The sequence below is a fragment of the Garra rufa genome, chromosome 22, assembly GCF_049309525.1.
Source record: "Garra rufa chromosome 22, GarRuf1.0, whole genome shotgun sequence".
NCBI classification, from domain to species: domain Eukaryota; kingdom Metazoa; phylum Chordata; class Actinopteri; order Cypriniformes; family Cyprinidae; genus Garra; species Garra rufa.
The window spans coordinates 4,681,107-4,702,887 of NC_133382.1; the positions used below are offsets into that span (position 1 = coordinate 4,681,107).

Genomic DNA, 21,781 nt, shown 5'->3' on the forward strand with positions numbered 1-21,781 from the left:
CAAAATGATTGGTCATTTTCTTAAATAAATTGATATTTACACACTTTTAACCACCAATGCTCGTCTTGTCCAGCTCTGCGATGTGATTCAGGTTAGGGTTTGTTGAAAAACTCCCATCTCATTTTCTCCTCCAACTTCAGAAACGCCCTACATTGCTGCAGAAGTACCGACCCAGTGTTTACAAACTGAACATGCAAAGAAGATCAAACATGAACAAAAACAGTGATATTGGATGATTTTTGAAGTTGGAGGAGAAAATGAGATGGGAGTTTTTACTGTATTAAAAAGAATGTAAATATTAATTTATTTAAGAAAATAACAGATCGATATGAACATCTATTTAAAATGCAATTAATCAAATTGCATGTAAATGTTGTCTAAATACATTCAAAGTAAAACTTTAATAATTTATAAAATTATATTTATATATCATACATTTTTAAATTCATAAAAGTACATGTATGTATGTGTATATATATATATATATATATATATATATATATATATATATATATATAATGTACTTTTATGAAATTTAAAATTTTTCACCCTTTTGTTTTAATTATAATTATTTAATTTAATTTATTTAATTATACATAGAGAAAGAGAGAGAGAAATTAACATTTCTGAATTAAAAGTAAGATATATTAATTAAAAATTAAATTGACTAATTTAACTAATTGATATTCATTGCTATTTACTATTTAATTTTTATTTAAAATTTTGAATTCAATTTTTAAGCAAACTGAATAAATGCGTTTTGAAAATATGATTAATTCAAAGAAAATCAAATAGATGCAAATGCTTAATAATAAAATATGCCTTGATTTTTGCTAAAATCTGTCCTGTTTTATTTATGTATGACTGACAAATATGTCACATTTATTAAGTTTATTTTTGTATCTGTGTATTCCAAATATATGAAAATTTTATATGCAATTCAAATACATAAAACTTAAAATTATGCCTAAATATTTTTCTGAGTGTAGATGACAGCTAATACCAATAAAAAAGTAATCAGGAACCAATAATGTACAGATTTATATAATGCACTTGTTGGTGTGGTGATCTTTTCTTACACCGCAGCTTACTTGCGTCCTTAAAACTGAATTACAACCAAGTTGGAATAAGATTTACACATATTTGGGTGATTCATAACCGCTCAGGATGTCTGAAACCGAATCAAGCATGTGAAATGCATTATGTGCTGTCATCTATTATGAATGTTCCTCATATTCTTATTTAATTCACTGTCCTTCTAGAAAAAGCCTGAGGACATCGTCATCAGCTACCTGGTGTTCATCAAACTGCACTCTCAGGATCAGGATTACAGGAGCCTCATCACAAACATCCCTGTGCTGACTAATGAGGGCTTTCTCTGCCCCGCCGAGCACAAAATACACTTCTCCGAAGAGTACGGCAACATCCACCTTCCCAGTGTGCTCCCCGGTAAACACAGTACAAAAATTCACAAATAATTTCACAGGGAAAAAAAAAACAAACAAAAAAAAACTTTTGAATGGTTTTAAAAGATGTTTCTTATGCTCATCAAGGCTGTATTTATTTGATCAAAAATACAGGAAAAAACAGCAATATTGCAAAATGTTATTGCAATATAAAATAAGGGTTTTTATTTTAATATACTTTCAAATATAATTTATTCCTGTGATGCAAAGCTGAATTTTCATCAGCTGTTACTCCAGTCTTAATTGTCACATGATCCTTCAGAAATCATTCTAATATGCTGATTTACTATCAATGTTGAAAACAGTTGTGCTGCTTAATATATATATATATATAAAATGTACTTAATTAAAATATATGAATTAAAAGTAAAAATATTATATAACTAATTTAACTAATTAAGTATTGGTTGTTCCATAGTCATATTTTAACCATGTTTATACTATTTATCTGAAATATTTCATTTTAATTGTTTAATTGTCGTTTAAAATTTTAAGTTTAATAAAATTAATTTTGTCTATGCATTAATTAAGTGTCTATGCAATTATATGCTATTTAAAATGTAATTAGTCAAAATGTGTTCATTAAAATTACATTTTATTTGCATGTTTATTTATACGTTGTCTAGTTAAATTTTCACAATGAACCAATTCTAAGCAAATTGTATAAATGTGTTTTGAAAATGATTATTTAAATTAAATCAAATAGAATTATTTCTGAAGGATCATGTGACACAACTGTAGTAACAGCTGATGAAAATTCAGCTTTGCATCACAGGAATAAATTATATTTTAAAGTATATTCAAATAAAAAACATTATTTTATGTTGTAATAACATTTTGCAATATTTTTAAAATACAGCCTTGATGAGCATAAGAGACTTTAAAAAAAACATTAGTCTTACTGATCCTAATAATTTGAGTGGCAATGTATATAATTTTTTAAGATTCAATAAAAACAAAGTTGAAAATCAGAAATGGCAAATAATTATAATATTTAAATGTTAGAATAATTTAAACTCCACTTACTAAAAATAATCTCCTCATCATTGCATATTTAGATGTAGATTTTGATTAAAAAGTGCACCTATTAAAATATCAGCATATGTAGAAGTAGTTGTCATTTGTCTTTATTTTGTAATAATGTTCTCAGTCTGTGATTGTCCCAAATAAATGATTTGCACTTCAAATGAAGCACTGAACTAGAAGTCTTTTGTAGGGACTTACAAAAGCATGAAATATGCATGCACACAGAGTGTTATGCAATGAAATTGAGTTGTTTCATAAGCAATTATGTTCCTTTGGTAGGTGTGGACTGGGTGCTGCTGGACGCCTGCTATCTGAGGGCCGACCGAGATGTGAGTGGATGGAGAGAGTTCTTCAGTGCGCTGGGAGTGCGAGACCTGCTCATCTTTAGGAAGGAGAAGCGCACCTTCACCATCTCTGAACTGGTTTGTAGATGTTTGTGTCTGACGGTCAGACTGAAGTGTGGCACCATGGGTGACATTTGACTCTTGAGTCAGGGGGGCAAGAAAAAAAACGAAAAATCTTTTTCGGCTGTAAGCATTAAAACAACGCTCTACCGTTTTGCAGCGCATCAAAGCAGTCAATTAGAGCGCTGTATTTCAGCCCGACTTTTTTTTACACCCCTAGGGCTGGGCTTCTGGCCAATTTTCACGTCTTAGTTTTTGATAGTTTTTCATATCTCCTGACCACTAGGTGGCACTGTGCCGAGACACTGCAGGTAGCCTCAGGTCATGCTTGTTATCACACACACCAAGTTTGGTCTCAATACGCCAAACCATTGCGGAGATATAGCCTCACATCCATTTTTGCATGCGTTTCGTAAAATTTGTTTGCACGTTATTCGAGAACGATTTGACCTATCAACTTGAATTCCGTAACTTTTTGCCAGCATGGTCTAAAGAGGATCTGAGCCAATTTTGGTGAAAATCAGACAAACCATCTAGGACGAGTTCGAAAAAGTATGTTTTTCAAACAATTAAAACTAGAAAAAAATAAATAAACCTTACTATTTTTGAACTTGACTTTTGGACATGAGCCAAGGATTCAGAGAAAAAAAGAATTTTGATTCTGCCTTACGTTTCAAAAGTTATTAGCATAAAGAAAGTGAAACTTTGTACAAATGGTGGCGCTAGAGATTTTGAGTTAGAGGCCCCTAATGAATGTGTTGGGCGGGAAAGAGTAAGGACATATTTTAATTATTTATTAATAAACTAGATCCTGACTCGCAATCTCGTTTTTGGACACGCCCTTAGAGAGAAATGCATGTTTTTGTTTTCGATTTGTTTTATTTCGTTACGTAGGAATTTAAAGCTTTCTAGAGATATATTATCATGTCTGTAAGGCATGTATTCGGTGAGTTTCGGTTCGTTTTTGTGAAGCGCTCCTGTTCAAGAACGAGACGGCAGAAAGCACATTATGTTTGTTTTCTTTATTTTATAAAAGCACTGTTTGTAACGTTTTGTTGAGTGCACACAAATAACACGGATAATTTTAAATAGCTTCCACTGAAAAAATTCAAGTGATCGTGCTGGCGCCTCCATGTCCTGCAAAGCGGCTTTAGCTTCCACTCTCTGCACAAACTTAGCGTACATTTATCAAGTTTTAGCGTTTAAGCTAACATTGTTTTATACTTGAACTGTTTTATATCTATAGATTTTATTTTAGGCGTGATGATTTGACAAGGCAAATTTATCAAACAGACTATGATCAGTTTTCCGCTGGGTTCATTAAAAAAGAACAAAAAACATATTTAACAAACAAAAAATGCTTCAAACGTTTTTATAAATGAACTTATAAAAAAATGAAACAAAATATAATCACTTTGCCATTGCATACAAAACTGAACAATTTTAATAGCTGATTAAAAGGGGGCTGCCCCCCCCCTCCAATGTGGCCCATGCGTGTCACTATGAGGAAAACTAACGAAGCATGTCAGCTTCTCTTTTGTTATGTGTGCAGTACAACAGAGAGATCAGAAGCAGCTCATATTTCAGCCAATAGCTGCTCTCTAGAGCATTTTGTGACCTAAAATTGGCAGTAATTGGTTGTAATAAAAAGGAGAAAATAAAAGATGAACTCAACTTTTAGTGGCGCTTGTGGCCTCTCGACATCCTCTCTAAGATTTAATAGTCTTAAATAACACATCAACACACAGATGTGTCATTATGTTATCATGAAACAATAAACACTGATGAGATGCCCACGTCAAAAGAAATTTACAAAAGTGATTTTATGTCCATAGAGTAAAGTAAAGTGACTACTTTTAAGGTTTCAAATAAGTTTTTGGAGAATAAAATGTTAGAATTTGGTTGAAATAATCTTATATTGGCATTCAGTGTAAGACAATATTTATGTAAGAATGAAACAACATGCATATTCTGACTTGTACATATTAAAATATATATATAAAAAAACTAAGGGAGCATATTAAATTTGATTGTGTTTTAAATTAGTATAAAATTCTTAGTGACAAATAGGCAACACCTAGGATAGTGGAAATTTTAAAATGTAGAATTACAACTAATTGGTATTTGGGGGTGAAAGTAATTCGTCTGATATTTACTTTTTTCTCAGAAGAACAAAAACAAAAATGCAATTACATTAAACGGAAAACTTTTTAATATTTTTTTTTGGAAAAACAACAATTTAAAGCAGTATTACACTTATTGTTTTTATGCTTAACCCTTTTTCATCTTTGACCCATGTATTAATTTTTAAATTGAAATGAATTTTTCAATTTTTTTTTTCTTTTTTTTAAAAATAGATTTAAATCAGTGTTAAAAATCTGCACCATATAAAACAATTTATAAAATTGAGAAAATATTTTTCAATTACAATTTGAAATGCAATTAATATATCAATTACAAAGTTTAAATGCATTACTTAAAAAATATGTTAAAAATAAAATGCTTAAACTAAAAGAAAATAATTTCAAAAGCTACAGATGAATTTAGACATTACTATGTATAGCATAAAATTTTTGCTTATCTTTGTGTTTAGGACAATAAATTGCCAAATTAAAAACGCATTCAAATATGCACACAAAATTGGCAAGGTCTTTTTACAAAATAAACATTAACTGTAATAATAATAAAATACAACTACATTTATTTTAGCTCTGCTAGTTGCCCAAACAACATTTCTTATGTTTGTTTAGTTTAACTTGATAAACTATAATAATTATAAAAAATAAACTTAAAAATTAAAACTTATAACAAAACTTTTAAAAACTACATAGACAAACGAATCAAAATGAAAACAACAACTAAAACTAAAATGAAAAATACAATTCTAATTCAAAATTTCAATTATAATAGTATAGCAATGATACTAATATGTTACCCTGGACCACAAAACCAGTCGTAATGGTGCATTTTTTGAAATTGAGATTTATACATCTTCTGAAAGTTGAATAAATAAGCTTCCCATTGATGTATGGTTTGTTTAGGACAATATTTGGCTGAGATGCACCTATTTGAAAATCTGGAATCTGAGGGTGCAAAAAAAAAATCAAAATATTGAGAAAATCGCTTTTAAAGTTGTCAAAAATGAAGTTCTTAGCAATGCATATTACTAATCAAAAATTATGTTTTGTGTATTTACAGTAGGAATTTTACAAAATATCTTCATGGAACATGATCTTTACTTAATATCCTACAGATTTTTGGCATAAAAGAAAAATCGATAATTCAAGATTCTAGTTTTCTCAGAATTGCATAATACAAACTTGCAATTCTGAAAATAACGAAAAGTCGTAATTGCGAGAAAAACTGTCAGAATTGTGAGATAAAAAGTCACAATTGCTAGTTATGAAGTCAAAATTGTGAGATACAAACTCGCAATTCTGTCTTTATTTCTCGATATTGTGAGTTTATATCCCGCAATTCTGACTTTATAACTTGCGATTGTGGATTTATCTCATAATTCTGAGGAAAAAAAAGTCAGAATTGCGAGATGTAAACTAGCAATTGCGAGGAAAAAAAGTCCGAGTTGTGAGATAAAAAGTCACAATTACCTTTTTTATTTTTTATTCGGTGGCGAAAATGGGCTTCCATAAATGCATTTACCTAAATATATAAACATGCTTTCAGTAAGTCAGATGTTTTTTCAATAACTCAAGCTAATTCATTGAGATGAGTAACTCAGAGCTTGAGAATCTTTTTGAACAATTCATTAAAACAATCAACTTATAAAAGTTATTCATTTATGAATCAGATGTATTTTTGCATGTAACCAGTAAAGAAAATGTGTTAGAAAGGTGTGTTATGTGTCTTGTATATGGATTTGTACTGCAAACATCTTTCAGTGTTCAGAGGTGCATTGTCTGCTAGTAAATCTGCATTAAGTGTTCATCCAGACACTGTCATTGGCAGACGGATGTGAATAACCTTTTTAATCAGTGTAGTTTGTGTGTGTGTGTGTGTGTCTCAGGCGTCGAGCCTGTGGGCCGTGGAGAGCAAGCCGTGGTCCAGGCCTGCGGATGACCGGTATGTCATCGAGGATCAGCAGTGTGCTGAGTTTCAGACGCTGGTCACTGCAGATGATCTGAGTGCTCACAGCAAACTACAGCAGAGACAAGCACTGATCAGCATTCTAGACAAGAACTGGGACACAGGGTAAATCAACACTGTTAATACAAGCTCCATATTAAACTATTCATGCATGCATGCATTCATTCTTTCGTTCACATATACAAACACACATACATACACACATACACATACTTGAAAGTTTTTTAGCATTAATAATTTTATATAAAGTATATACACTACCAGTCAAAAGTTTTTGAACAGTAAGATTTTTGATGTGTTTTAAAGAAGTCTCTTTTGCTCATCAAGCTTGCATTTATTTAAAACAAAATACAGTAATATTGTGAAATATTTTTACTATTTAAAACAACTGCTTTCTATTTGAATATATTTTAAAATGTAATTTATTCATGTGATTAAAGCTGAATTTTCAGCATCATTACTCCACTCTTTAGTGTCACATGATCCTTCAGAAATCTTTCTTAAATGCTGCTCAAGAAACATTTTTATTATCATTATTGAGTCAAGTACATTTTTTTCAGGATTCTTTGAATAGAAAGATCCAAAGATCAGCATTTATCTGAAATAAAAATCTTTTGTAACATTATACGCTGTACCATTCAAAAGCTTGGAGTCAGTGTAATTAATTAATTAATTTATTTATTTTTTGGGGTGGGGAGAAATTATAAAAAATAATACTTATATTTAGCAAGAATGCTTCAAATTGATCAAAAGTGATGATAAAGACTTCTATAATGTTACAAAGATTTTAATTTCAGATTTATGCTGTTTCTCTGACAGTTTTATTCATTAAAGAAACCTGAAAAAATCTACTTCTAATTCTAAATTCTGCTGTTTTCAGCATAATAATAATAATAATAATAATAATAATAATAATAATAAATAATAAATGTTTTTGTAATGCATTTTTTTTTAATGATGCTAAAAAATCAGCTTTGATCACTGGAATAAATAACATTTTAAAATATATTCAAATAGAAAGCAGTTATTTTAAATAGTAAAAATATTTCAAAATTTGACTGTTTTTGCTGTACTTTGAATTTAAAAAAATGCAGGCTTGCTGAGTAGAAGAGAAACATCTTAAAAATCTTACTGGTTAAAAACCGTAGTGTATTTCCTGTTTTAATTAACATTTTAATTTAACTATCTTTGCTGTTTTCCAATACAAATAGTGTAGTAATACTGCTAAATGCAATGTTTAATTAAAAAAAATAATATTTAAACAAAGAAATTTTAATTTTGAATAAGTGTAGAATTTTTTCTGCCGTTTTGTTAATGAATTAGACTCTACTGTTCGTGCTTTATGATTGTTTTTGCCTATTAGACTTGTTTGCAACTTTTCATTTAATTTAGATGGTAAGCTCACAACTCGGGTAAAAACGGTTGAATAATGAAGAATAGCAATGGAGTAAATGCTTCCAAAATGCATTTGTTTGGATTGCGCTTCACTCCCATGTCACTATAGCGGGAAACACCAAGCAGCTGAACTTCTAAACTCCGACGTAATGCCTTAATCCTTCATGATTTACAGCTGCTTGTGGAGAAATCCACTCTGCTTACGCTCGATCTGCCACAGTTACCGCTAACAGCTCTCTAGTCCAGATTATTTAGACTCTCCAGATGCATGTAGGAAATGGATATTAGTCTGGAATGCAGGTCACTGAAATATTGTGCTCTGTTTGGGCTGGCATAGGCTTGCATGACTGTAAAACCACGTCAGATGCTATTTGGGAAACATGCATTAATCTATTCTTGGTGGTTTGGTTTTATAATGCTCTCATGGAGACGTATAGCATTGGTTATTCATATGAACTCTTGAAATGTCATGTATTTGAATATAGCGCTGCTGGGGTTGAACTGCTGCAGCGTGTGACTCATCTTACTGTCCTCTGTCTGCTGGCCTCGCCTGAACTGTCTCACGTCGCCCCGCTTTATGCTCCAGTTACATTAATAAGCAAAATCACGTCCACCCGCTCAGCTTCAGCCAGCCTTAGAGCAAATGTGCTGCTTGTAACAAACAGTGAGCTGGACCACTCATTGTTGTTTGCATTTATGAATTTGGCAGATACTTTGACTTTGACATCCCATTTGAGGTTTTATGATTTTATTTGAGTTTATGAATTTAATGCATTTAGACCAGAGATGCCCCAACCATTACCTAAAGTTTGGCCCACTATTATAGGACAGGAAAATCATGCATTTGAAGCACATCTTCATTTTTTATTTATTTCTACATTTGGAATATTTGTCTTCTCCCCAAATTGAAGAACTGAAACACTGTAATATATAATTTAATAGGAAGGGTTATATTGACCTATTAAGATTTTGTTCTTGTAAAATATATTTATTTCTATTTTATTGTAATGTTTATAGAGGTAAATCACTGACAAATACAATTTTAACAATATTTCAGGTGTGATTTATGAGATTTGATCTATTTTGAATCCAAGGGTTATACTGACCTATTCAAATTTTGCTTACATTTTCCTTGTAAAATATATTTTTTTATTTTATTAAAAAGTTTTTAGAGGTAAATCAATGACAATTACAATTTAACAATATTTTAGGTGTGATTTACAAGATTTTATCTATTTTGAATCCAATTTTTCTTTGTAAAAAGCAAAAAGTTGATCATATTGATTTCAAACTGATAGTTGAACATACTTTAACATGTTCTGAGTTCTGATGGAATTAGCTACTAATTAATTAAAATGAATAACTAATTCATAATTGTGAATCTTTCCTGATCAATTTATTAAAACCAACCAGTCTTAAACTTTATTCATTTGTAAATAACAACAATTTTTTTTTTTTTTTTTTTGTGCTTGTAACCAGTAAAGAAAAAGCAATTGAAAGATGTTAATTTTTTGGTTTGTTTTTACATTGAAATTTGACTGAAAATAAATTAAACATTTCAGAAAATTTTGCTTTTATTTATTTATTTTAATAAAACAAGTTGTATAAATTTACTTTGGCCCCTTGATTTTTGGCCCTTTGCATGAAATGTTTGTCCACCTTGACAATCTCTTATTTATTGTTGTTACAGAGAGAAATACTCGCAGTACCTCCGAGTTCAGGTCTACGACAGTCAGGGCCGGTCCGTAAGGGAGGCCAGATCCTCCTTCTACCATCTCCTCACGCAGCTGTCCTGGGTTCCCACACGCAGGCCGCCGTGGGACGAGAACCAGCCTGTTTCCTACCTACAACCTAAATCGGTCTACATCTTCTCTACGGAGGTGCACCAGCTCCTCGGCTCCCACGTCGATTACGCTTACGGCGCTCAGGTCCCCAGTGAATTCACCAGAGCAATAGGTACACATAAGTGCTCTTCAGAATTAAAAAAAAAAAACCTGTGTTATGAGACTGAGCTGAGTTCAAACAGTAAATATAGCTGCAAGCAGCAATTACGTGGCCAAGCACACCAGAGGCAAAATGAGGAGCTAAGCATGGCATGGAACACCAGACCAACTTCACCAATGAGTAAAGGAAGCCATTTTAAGATGATTTTGGTCAAAATGAAAAAAATAATAATGTAGAACTCCTAGTAATATGATTTATTGGCTTATCACTTTTGACCAACAGTTTGCATTGTTATCAAATCAATGTGGTGTGTTTAGTGTGAGGTGACAAAGGCACACACAAAGTTTGGTGTAATTATGTCAAAGCTTTGCAGAGATTAAGCCTCAGAGTCATTTTGGCATTTAGCCTAAAATTTCTAGCGGTGCTGTATGAAAATGGTTTCATCTATCAACATGAAATCCATAACTTTTAGTCAGCACAGTCTGGAGATGATCTGACTCGATTTTGGTGAAAATTGGACGAACGGTCTAGGACAAGTTTGAAAAAGTAGATTTTCAACATAAATCAATATGGCGGACAGGAAGTTCGGCCAACTTTGGTATAATAGGTATCCATGTTGTCGCATGACCCAAGGAATGTTTTGAGACCAGTTTCATTACAATAGGCTAATGCAATCAACAGTTATTAGCATTTTTGGAAATGTTCATAATTTATGGTTAATGAATGGTTTATTACTCTTGACCAATAGGTGGCACTGTTACCAAATTGATGTGGTGTGGTCAGTGAGAGGTGACAATGACACATAAAAAAATTTGGTGCAAATATGTCAAAGCTTTGCAGAACTACAGCTTCAGATGCAGTTGATGCATCTTTCCAGCAAATTCGTTGATGCGTTAAATGAAAACGGTTTTGAATATTGACACAAAATCCATAACATTTTGTCAGCATGGTCTGAAGATAATCCGAGTCAAATTTGGTGAAAATTGGACCAATGGTCTAGGAGGAGTTCGAAAAAGTTGTTTTTTTTAACAATAATCAAAATGGTGGACAGGAATTTTGGCCAATTTTGGCATAATTAGTATCAATGTTCTTGGCATGACCTGAGGAATAACTTTCATTACAAGTTATTAGTTATTAGCAATTTTTTAAAATTTCTTTATAACTTTTGGCCACAAGATGCTCCTCCGAATCTAATGAGACCAGTTTCGAGATTTTTGGCCAAACCATTGAGAAGTTATTAGCAAAATTAGCAATTTTTTGTATCTCCTGACCACTAGGTGGCACTGCACCAATACACTGCAAGTAGCCTCAGGTCATGCTTGTTATACCACAAACCAAGTTTGGTCTTAATACACCAAACCGTTGCGGAGATATAGACGCACATCCATTTTTGCGTGGTTTTAGTAGAATTCGTTCAACCATTATTCGAGAACGGTTTGACTAATCAGCTGGAATTCCATAACTTTTTGCCAGCATATTCTGAAGATGATCTGAGCCAATTTTGGCGAAAATCAAACAAACCGTCTAGGATGAGTTTGAAAAAGAAGTTTTTCGAACAATTAAAAATAGAAAAAAACTAAGCCACACGATTTTTGTGACATTTTGGTGGTGGACAAGTGGTGGCGCTAGAGAGTTTGAGTTAGAGACTCCAAGTTTGCTGTGGTTAATGTTGAGACTGTCTTCTATCAGTGTGCCAAATTTCACAACTTTCCAGTAAGTGGTTCTATGGGCTGCCATAGACTCGAGCAGAAACGAAACAAGAATAATAAGAACGTCAACTGTTTCAATACCTTCGGTGCTTGGCCTCTAATAATTGCTGATCAGTATGTGATCTTAATAGCTTATAACTTCAGTATTACACTTGTTAAGACAGTATTGATTTCTAGTCAGTATGGACTCAAAATAAACCCTTTTATTTTTTTAATACATACTTAGGCATACTTAAGTAATGCAAGTACTTTAGCATACTTAATGCATTCATGGTGTTACATGTGCAGTTAATTAATGCACAAAAAATAGAAACATTTGTCTGTTAACTTTAATTTTGCCCTATTTTTTTTTTTTAAACATACACTACTTTTTTGTAAAGACTTTTTTGTAATTATTAAAATAAAAGTATGCATACATTTAAATAAAGAAAATAATACTTTAATTAGCCAGGAACACATTAAACTGCTCAAAAGTGACAGTAAAGACATTTGTAATGTTACAAAAAAGTTATATTCCGAATAAATGCTGTTATTATTCATCAAAGAATCAAAAAAAAAAAAAAAAAAATGTTTCCAAAAAATATGAAGCAGCAGAACTGTTTTCAACACTGATAATAATCAGAAATGTTTCTTGAGCATCAAATCAACATATTAGAATGATTTCTGAAGAATCATGTGACACTAAAGACTGGAGTAATGTTGCTTAAAATTCAGCTTTGATCACAGGAATAAATCACATTTTACAATATACTCACATAGAAAACAATTATTTTAGATCGCCACAGTAATTGCATGCTTTGCATGTGCTGCACGTATTAGTTTATTTATTAAAAATAGAAAGATAATAATGATATTGTTTGATAAGTGAGATCTCTGATTTTAGTCCTTGAAAACAAAGTAGTACTTGAAATTTCATTTTGCAGTTTCTGTATGAACCCTGCTTTTAATTTTCTTAATGCATTCATGGTGTTACATGTGCGACTAATGCACAAAAAAGGGAAAAAAATTGATGTTGACTTTAATTTTGCACTCATTTTTGGAGCATACACTACTTTTCTAAAGATTGGGGTCAGAAATAATTATTAAAATATAAATATTAAAGTATACATAAATGTAAATTAAAAAAAATGTATACTTCAATTGATTAAGGATGCAATAAATTGACCAAAAGCAACAGTAAAGACATTTATATAGTTACAAAAGATTTCCATTTCAAATAAATGCTGTTCTTTTGAACTTTCTATTCATCCGTGAATGCTGAAAAATAAAATGTATAACGGTTTCCACCAAAATATGAAGCAGCACAATTGTTTTCAACGTTGATGACAATCAGAAATGTTTCTTGAGCTTCAAATCAGCATATTAGAATGATTTCTGAAGAATCATGTGACGCTGAAGACTGGAGTAATGTTGCTGAAAATTCATCTTTGATCACAGGAATAAATTACATTTTACAACATATTCACATAGAAAACAATTATTTTAAATTGCAATAATATTTCACTATTTTTACTGTATTTACTGTACTTTGATGCAGGAATGAAACACACTGTGCGTGTGGAGGAGATGATTGACTATCTGAAGCGTTGGTGCATTAAAGTATCTGATAATCCGTCTGAGGAGCCTGAAGGAGCAGATTTCACCACTACTGTAGATCACATCCATACAGTGTATCGATACCTGTCTGCTGAGTGCACTAGTGTCCAGCTCAGAGATCTGTTTCAGTACGCACCTGCTGTCTTCATCGAGTATGACAGGTCAGATATACTGTATTTCACATATTGATGTGTGATTTAACTTTCAAAACTACTATGCATTTACAGCTGTGCTGGTTTGTTCTTGTGCAGGAATGATAACTGGTGCTCTGGGCGTTTCTATCATCTTAAGGAGGTTTGCTGGTCTGATCCGACAGGCATGTTTCACAGATACAAAGAGCTGATTCGACGGGCTGACAGCGGCATACAGGAGCCCAAAGTCCTGGCACCGTTTTATACTAATTTGCAGGATATGAAGAGCTTTTTCAAGGTCTGTTTTAAGTTTTATCATTAAAATCTGGCCGATACTGATGAACCAGAAATTATATTCATGTTTCATTTCATTTCAAAATAAAATAATAAAACTACAGTTGTAAATGTAGATATCACAGCATTATAATGTAAATGGATATTCATTTTGAGATTTGCAAAAGATTACATTTAAATTATTGTTATTAAAGATTATTATTGTTTTTTTAAAGGGTATATATATATATAGCTATTGGACACTAGAATGCACTTTATTAAAGCAGTAGTAACAATAATAATTTATTATTAATTATTAAAATATCTTAAATTGCATTAATATTATTTTAAAGGAATATCACACAAGTTTTACCCTAGTTTTTATGGTAAACCTCTATTTATTTGCCAAAAAATTTAATTGTTCAGATTTTATTTGCTTACATTCTGAAAGATCAATTGTTAATTGTTGATCAGTTGTTAAGGTTAATACATTTAATTAACACAATTTTTGATAATAAAATTGTATTAAATCATAAAACAGAATTAAGAAAAATTAAAACAGACACAGAATGTCTCCTAAAACACAGAATTTCTTAAAAACAATGTGTTTAATAGTGTACTATTTTTTTCAATTGATTTAATTGATTAGACTCCCTTTTTAAAATTAAGATTTTAGTAAACCATTAAAACAGATTCCAGAAAAATTAAAACAAACACAAAGTTTCTGAAAAATTAAAACGTACCGTTATTTATTTATTTATTTTTTCTCAGTTGATGTAGTTTCTTAAAAAAAAAAACCCAATGTGTTTAATAGGGTACTGTTTTTGTTATTTTTTTTTATTGATTTAATTGATTAAACTTCCTTAAATTAAGATTTTATTAAACCATTAATACAGAATCCAGAAAAATTTTACAAACAAAAAGTGTATAAGGGAATTGTTATTGTTTTTTTTGTTTGTTTGTTTTTTCAGTTGATTTAATTGATTTGACCTCTTTTTTTAAATTAAGATTTAAAAATTAAACAAACTGAATTTCTGAAAAAATAAAATAAGTGTATTAGGGTACTGTTATTGATTTTTTTTTTTATTGAGTTGATTTAGTTTGATTAGACTTCCTTTTTTAAATTAAGATTTTATTAAACCATTAAAACACAATCCAGAAAAAAATGTAAACAAACAATACAGAATTTCTGAAAAAATAAAATATGTGTTGTATTAGGTTTACTGTTGTTGTTGTTTTTTAATTTAGTTGATTTAATTGGTTAGATATGCTTTTTTATTAAGATTCAATTAAACCATCAAAACAAAAACAAAAATGTAAACAAACAACATCATTTCTGAAAAAAAAAACTTGTTTATTAGGGTACTGTTATTATTATTATTTAATTCTGTTAATTTAATTAATTAGACTTCCTTTTTTAAATGAAGATTTCATTAAACCATTAAAACAGAATCCAGAAAAATGTAAACAAACAACAGAATTTCTGAAAAAATCAAAGGTGTATTAGGTTTACTGTTATTGTTGTTGTTTTTTTAATTCCGTTTATTTAATTGGTTAGACTTGTTTTTTATTATTAAGATTTAATTAAATCATTAAAACAGTATCCAGATAAATAAAAAAAAAAACAGCAACACAGAATTTCTGAAAAAATTAAACACACATTTAAACAAAAAACAGGTAAACACAAATAAATAAAAAATGAAATATATAATTCAATTGATTTGATTAGACGTGGTCTTTGATTATTAAGATTTAATGAAACAATTAAAGCACAATTAAACCAGACAAAATAAAATGAAGAACACAGGCTTTCATTTGTCCCTACTCATTTCAGATGATAATTTATGTGGTACAAATCAAGTACCATTTTATATGGCAAATTCTGAAATAATTAAATTCTAATGAACCTTTATGATCATTGCAGTCTCTGAATATGCAGCTCAGTCCCTCTATGAAGCAGTACGTGTCTCTCCTGGAGGCTGTTTGCGAGTCGTCTCCTCGTGCAACTGGAGATGTTGTCCAAGACGTCTCTGTCATCTTCGCCAAACTAGGTAAAAACCAAATGATGTCCAGCTTAATCATCCATGAACTGGTGTTTGGATGTCTTCTGATGTGCTTCTGTCTCTCCTAAAGCTGATATATGTAAGACCCATGTTCATGGAGATCAGGATCAGGACACTCAGCTCATCCAAAACTACTGTGACTCTCTGAAAAGTGAGATCAGCTTAACCGTTTGTGTGTGTTTATTGAGCTGGTCATATCTGCAGATTTCTCATTTGATCTTTTCTTTATGGTCTTAACAGAAATGGTGTCTGATAAAAAGGTGTTTCCCACCAAGACTAGCGGTTGGGTAACTTTGGATCGTAAACCCATGATCTCAGACAATCCAAACCTGGAGAAGATCTTCAATTCGCACGATTCGGTTTATCTGCTCAACCTGCCGTCCGCAGCCAAAAAAACAGGCAACAAATCCAGGCATGAAGGTAAACGTGTGTGCAATGCCTTTACCATGATTCTTGAGTTGTAATAGTATTTTTTATTAAAATATACAGTTAAATGCCTGGGCTTAAATAAACAAACTTGAATCAACATATTTATTGAAAAAATTAGTGGCATAATTTGGATATTTAATTACTTCGGTTAGCCGGAGATGCAATATTTGCTGATACTTCAGAAAAATCTATATATTAATATTATTATGTTATGTACTATTTTACAAAACCATTTTTGAGAAAAGACACTACAAGCGAAACTAGTAATTAGTGGTCAACCAATAAATATACACTGCTCTACAAAAGTTAGGGATCAATAAGATTTTTACTGATTTTTTTAGAGAGGTTTCTCATGGTCATTAAGGCTGCATTTATTTAATTAAAAATACAGAAAAAAATTCTGAAATATGATTACAGTTTAAAATAGCTGTTTTTATGTGAATATATTGTCAAATCTAATTTATTCCTGTGATCAAAGCTGATTTTTTAGCATCACTACTCCTATCTTCAGTGTCACTTGATCATTCAGAAATTGTTCTAATATGCTGATTTGCTGCTCGAGAAACATTTCTGATTATTATCAGTTGAAGATAGTTGCTGTTTATGGAAACCATGATACATTTTATTTTTCAGGATTCTTTGATTGAAAAAAGAACAGCATTTATTCAAAATACAAATCTTTTGTAACAATATCAGTCAGTTTTTTATTTTTTTGAAGAAATAATATATTTATTCAGCAAAGATGTGTTAAATTGATAAAAAAAAGTGATAGTAAACACTTAAATTGTGAGAAAAAAGCAGATATATACACTGCTGCGAAGTGTGGGATTTGTAAGGTTTTTAATGCTTTTTAAAGGAGGTTTTTCTTCTCATTAAGGCTGTTTATTTTAATAAAAAATACAGAAAAAAATGTTTTCTGTTTTAATTGTAGGTCGAAATGTTGAGAGTTAAGTCGAAAAGTTTCGAGAATAAAGTCGTCAAATGTGTCGAGAATAAAGAAGTCGAAATGTTTCGAGAATAAAGTCGTCGAAATGTTTCGAGAATAAAGTCGTCGAAATGTTTCGAGAATAAAGTCGTCGAAATGTGTCGAGAATGAAGTCGTCGAAATGTGTCGAGAATGAAGTCGTCGAAATGTTTCGAGAATAAAGTCGTCGAAATGTGTCGAGAATAAAGTCGTCGAAATGTTTCGAGAATAAAGAAGTCGAAATGTGTCGAGAATAAAGAAGTCGAAATGTTTCGAGAATAAAGAAGTCGAAATGTTTCGAGAATAAAGAAGTCGAAATGTGTCGAGAATAAAGAAGTCGAAATGTGTCGAGAATAAAGAAGTCGAAATGTGTCGAGAATAAAGAAGTCGAAATGTGTCGAGAATAAAGAAGTCGAAATGTGTCGAGAATAAAGAAGTCGAAATGTGTCGAGAATAAAGAAGTCGAAATGTGTCGAGAATAAAGAAGTCGAAATGTGTCGAGAATAAAGAAGTCGAAATGTGTCGAGAATAAAGAAGTCGAAATGTGTCGAGAATAAAGAAGTCGAAATGTGTCGAGAATAAAGAAGTCGAAATGTGTCGAGAATAAAGAAGTCGAAATGTGTCGAGAATAAAGAAGTCGAAATGTGTCGAGAATAAAGAAGTCGAAATGTGTCGAGAATAAAGTCGTCGAAATGTGTCGAGAATGAAGAAGTCGAAATGTGTCGAGAATAAAGAAGTCGAAATGTGTCGAGAATAAAGAAGTCGAAATGTGTCGAGAATAAAGAAGTCGAAATGTGTCGAGAATAAAGAAGTCGAAATGTGTCGAGAATAAAGAAGTCGAAATGTGTCGAGAATAAAGAAGTCGAAATGTGTCGAGAATAAAGAAGTCGAAATGTGTCGAGAATAAAGAAGTCGAAATGTGTCGAGAATAAAGAAGTCGAAATGTGTCGAGAATAAAGAAGTCGAAATGTGTCGAGAATAAAGAAGTCGAAATGTGTCGAGAATAAAGAAGTCGAAATGTGTCGAGAATAAAGAAGTCGAAATGTGTCGAGAATAAAGAAGTCGAAATGTGTCGAGAATAAAGAAGTCGAAATGTGTCGAGAATAAAGAAGTCGAAATGTGTCGAGAATAAAGAAGTCGAAATGTGTCGAGAATAAAGAAGTCGAAATGTGTCGAGAATAAAGAAGTCGAAATGTGTCGAGAATAAAGAAGTCGAAATGTGTCGAGAATAAAGAAGTCGAAATGTGTCGAGAATAAAGTCGTCGAAATGTGTCGAGAATAAAGAAGTCGAAATGTGTCGAGAATAAAGAAGTCGAAATGTTTCGAGAATAAAGAAGTCGAAATGTGTCGAGAATAAAGAAGTCGAAATGTTTCGAGAATAAAGAAGTCGAAATGTTTCGAGAATAAAGAAGTCGAAATGTTTCGAGAATGAAGTCGTCGAAATGTGTCGAGAATAAAGAAGTCGAAATGTGTCGAGAATAAAGTCGTCAAATGTGTCGAGAATAAAGAAGTCGAAATGTGTCGAGAATAAAGAAGTCGAAATGTGTCGAGAATAAAGAAGTCGAAATGTGTCGAGAATGAAGTCGTCGAAATGTGTCGAGAATAAAGTCGTCGAAATGTGTCGAGAATAAAGTCGTCGAAATGTTTCGAGAATAAAGAAGTCGAAATGTTTCGAGAATAAAGAAGTCGAAATGTTTCGAGAATAAAGAAGTCGAAATGTGTCGAGAATAAAGAAGTCGAAATGTTGCGAGAATGACATTATTATTTTTTTTTTAAATCATTCTCTTTTTTTTTTTTTTTTACACAAGTGCCTTAAACTTTTAACAGTACTGTAGCTTTGCAGATAGGTCTCTTGAAGCTTCTTGGAGATGTTGCCACAATTCTTCTGGATTTAGTCTGTCTCAGTTTGTTCTGTTTCTTCAAGCATTCCAGACAGACTGGATGATAATGAAATCAGATCTCTGTGTGGAGTACTGGCTGTTGTCAGACTTCTTGTGCAAACAAAAATCTCACTGGCTTATTACAATTAATGGCAAAATAAATTTTGGAAATGTAAGCTGATATTTCCTACTGACACACTACAGCAAAAGATAGAAATAACAGAATTTAAAACCATTTTTTTAGCTGGTAAAAATACTAGTGTTCTAAAAATTTTGGCCACAGCTATATACTTTTATGTTGCATATATATATGAAAGCATTGATCCATATTGATGCATTGTTACACCCCTAATGGAAACTTCTCTAATTCATGCATTGGTCCACTGGGCTTTGAATATGGGACCTGCAGATGTGTAGTTATGATGGGGAAACACTGACATCACATGCAGCATGCATGCTTATTTTTAACTCCATAATGAACGATCTAGGCCATTTCCAGCTCAATTTCCCGGGTCTGTCGTCCTCAGGCAAGCAGGAGAAGGAGGCGTTCAGCGAGCGCGACCGTGAGCTATTCCTGGAGATCTGCGGGGTGGAGCGGCTCTCCCAGCGTGTGACCACCGAAGCGCAGACCGAGAGCTACAGGCCTTGCCCCGCGGTGCAGACCCTGGTGCGGCAGCTCGTCCCCTACATCCAGAGGTTCATCTTCCACCACAGTGATTTCGCAGACGTGTACAGTGAGCTGAAGGAGAGTGGGATTACTAAATGCATTCGCTCCCTGAGTTTTGGACAGGTAGGCTGGAGGCGCTTTCTCCAGAATGCAAACCCAACAAATTACAGACTGTTGCATCATGCTCTCTCACAGGAGAGGAAAACAGAAAAGTTTGTGGGTTTTTTTGCAGGTCGGAAAGCTGTATAACCATTATCGGCTCGAGGTGCCAGATGAGAACCCCATCTTTGAGAGCGAGGATGTTATATGTCTCCTAAAAGATAAAAAAGAGCTGTACATTCATAAAGATTACCTCACGGCCACACTGGACATTTGCAGGTACAGCGTCTGCTAGTGAGATTTAGTAAATGTGGTGTAGGGATGGGCGATCCATATATGATGAATGAATGAATGATGCATTTATATAGCGCTTTAATTGTGTATTGCCGTACACCCAAAACGCTTTACAGTCAAATGGGGGGGGGGATCTCTCCTCAACCCCGTCACTATACTGGGGCATTAGGACCCACATAGACCACAGCGTGAGCACCCCCTGCTAGCCTCACTAACACCTCTTCCAACAGCAACCTAGTTTTCCCTGGAGGTCTCCCATCCAGGTACTGACCAGGCTCAGCCCTGCTATATCAATACTGAAAGTATTGATACTCAAATATGCAAAAGATTAGCCTGGAAGAAATCCAGACCCTAATCTATTAAGGTTAAGGCTCTGGCATCGAGCAATGAAAAGGGCCTAACTCTAATACACGCCAACTGATAGATTAAACTCTTGCCGTATCCATTCGGCAAAACAGCAAAGACGTCCTTCTTGCAAAGGAACGATTCGAGCGCAGTTTTCTGTTCCTCTTTTAAATGAAAAGCCAAATCTAACTCGTTTATTGCAACGGCCAAAGCCGTTTCTAACAACTGGTATTCATCTATAGCCATCTTTCAATGTTTACTAAATGATTCCGGACGTCGCAGCGCTGTCGTCATGAGCTTAGCTCGCCTCTGGCCCGCCTACATCAGATACACCGATTGGATTGGTTCCCAGAACTGCTAACGTAATGCAGTAACGTGCATCATTGCTCGATGCCAGAGTGTCTTGCAGAGACAATTCAAATTGTGCTCTCGCGAGACCTCTGGATTTCCAGGGTAGCAAAGGATACTTAAATACTCAAAATAAATAGTTTTTTTTTTTCAACCAGTGATTTAATTTAACAAGAAATTTAATGCAAACAGAATGCTCATCTGAATACATAATATGGATTCTTTAGATTGAGTTATTTTGCCATAAACAATTTGCTTTTATATTTTTTATAAATCTATATAAACATGCAATCTATATATACATTTAAAATGTAAAATTCAAATTGGTTTAAAATTGTAATTACTTAAACTAAACTACACTACATTAAAATTAAATTTAAAAAAAAATATTACAAATTATGTGCAATTACTAATTATTCTTTTTTTTTTTTTTTGTTAAACTTTAACCATCTAAATATTTTAGGGGAAATTGTATTAAAAATGTAAAGTTTTAATTGGTTTAATATTGTCATTACTTAATTAACTAAACTACACTACACTAAAATAAAATAAAACAAACTATGTACTTTTTTGCTGTTACATGTTAACCATCTGAATATTTTTGGGGAAGTTGCATATAAAATGTAAATTGTCATTACTTAATA

The 21,781-nt window shown here is 32.2% G+C and overlaps 1 protein-coding gene across 1 annotated transcript in view; it reads left to right on the top strand.

Annotated features, from left to right (window-relative positions):
• The window catches only part of LOC141298312 (uncharacterized), an 86,910-nt gene that overhangs the window by 53,885 nt on the left and 11,244 nt on the right, over positions 1–21,781 (top strand). The window contains exons 32-42 of the mRNA XM_073828816.1: positions 1,263–1,449; positions 2,772–2,914; positions 6,921–7,105; positions 10,086–10,351; positions 13,586–13,805; positions 13,896–14,073; positions 15,973–16,099; positions 16,182–16,262; positions 16,352–16,531; positions 19,912–20,174; positions 20,284–20,429. Of these exons, the coding sequence (XP_073684917.1) occupies positions 1,263–1,449; positions 2,772–2,914; positions 6,921–7,105; positions 10,086–10,351; positions 13,586–13,805; positions 13,896–14,073; positions 15,973–16,099; positions 16,182–16,262; positions 16,352–16,531; positions 19,912–20,174; positions 20,284–20,429 (1,976 nt within the window). The remainder of the gene's footprint in view (positions 1–1,262; positions 1,450–2,771; positions 2,915–6,920; positions 7,106–10,085; positions 10,352–13,585; positions 13,806–13,895; positions 14,074–15,972; positions 16,100–16,181; positions 16,263–16,351; positions 16,532–19,911; positions 20,175–20,283; positions 20,430–21,781) is intronic.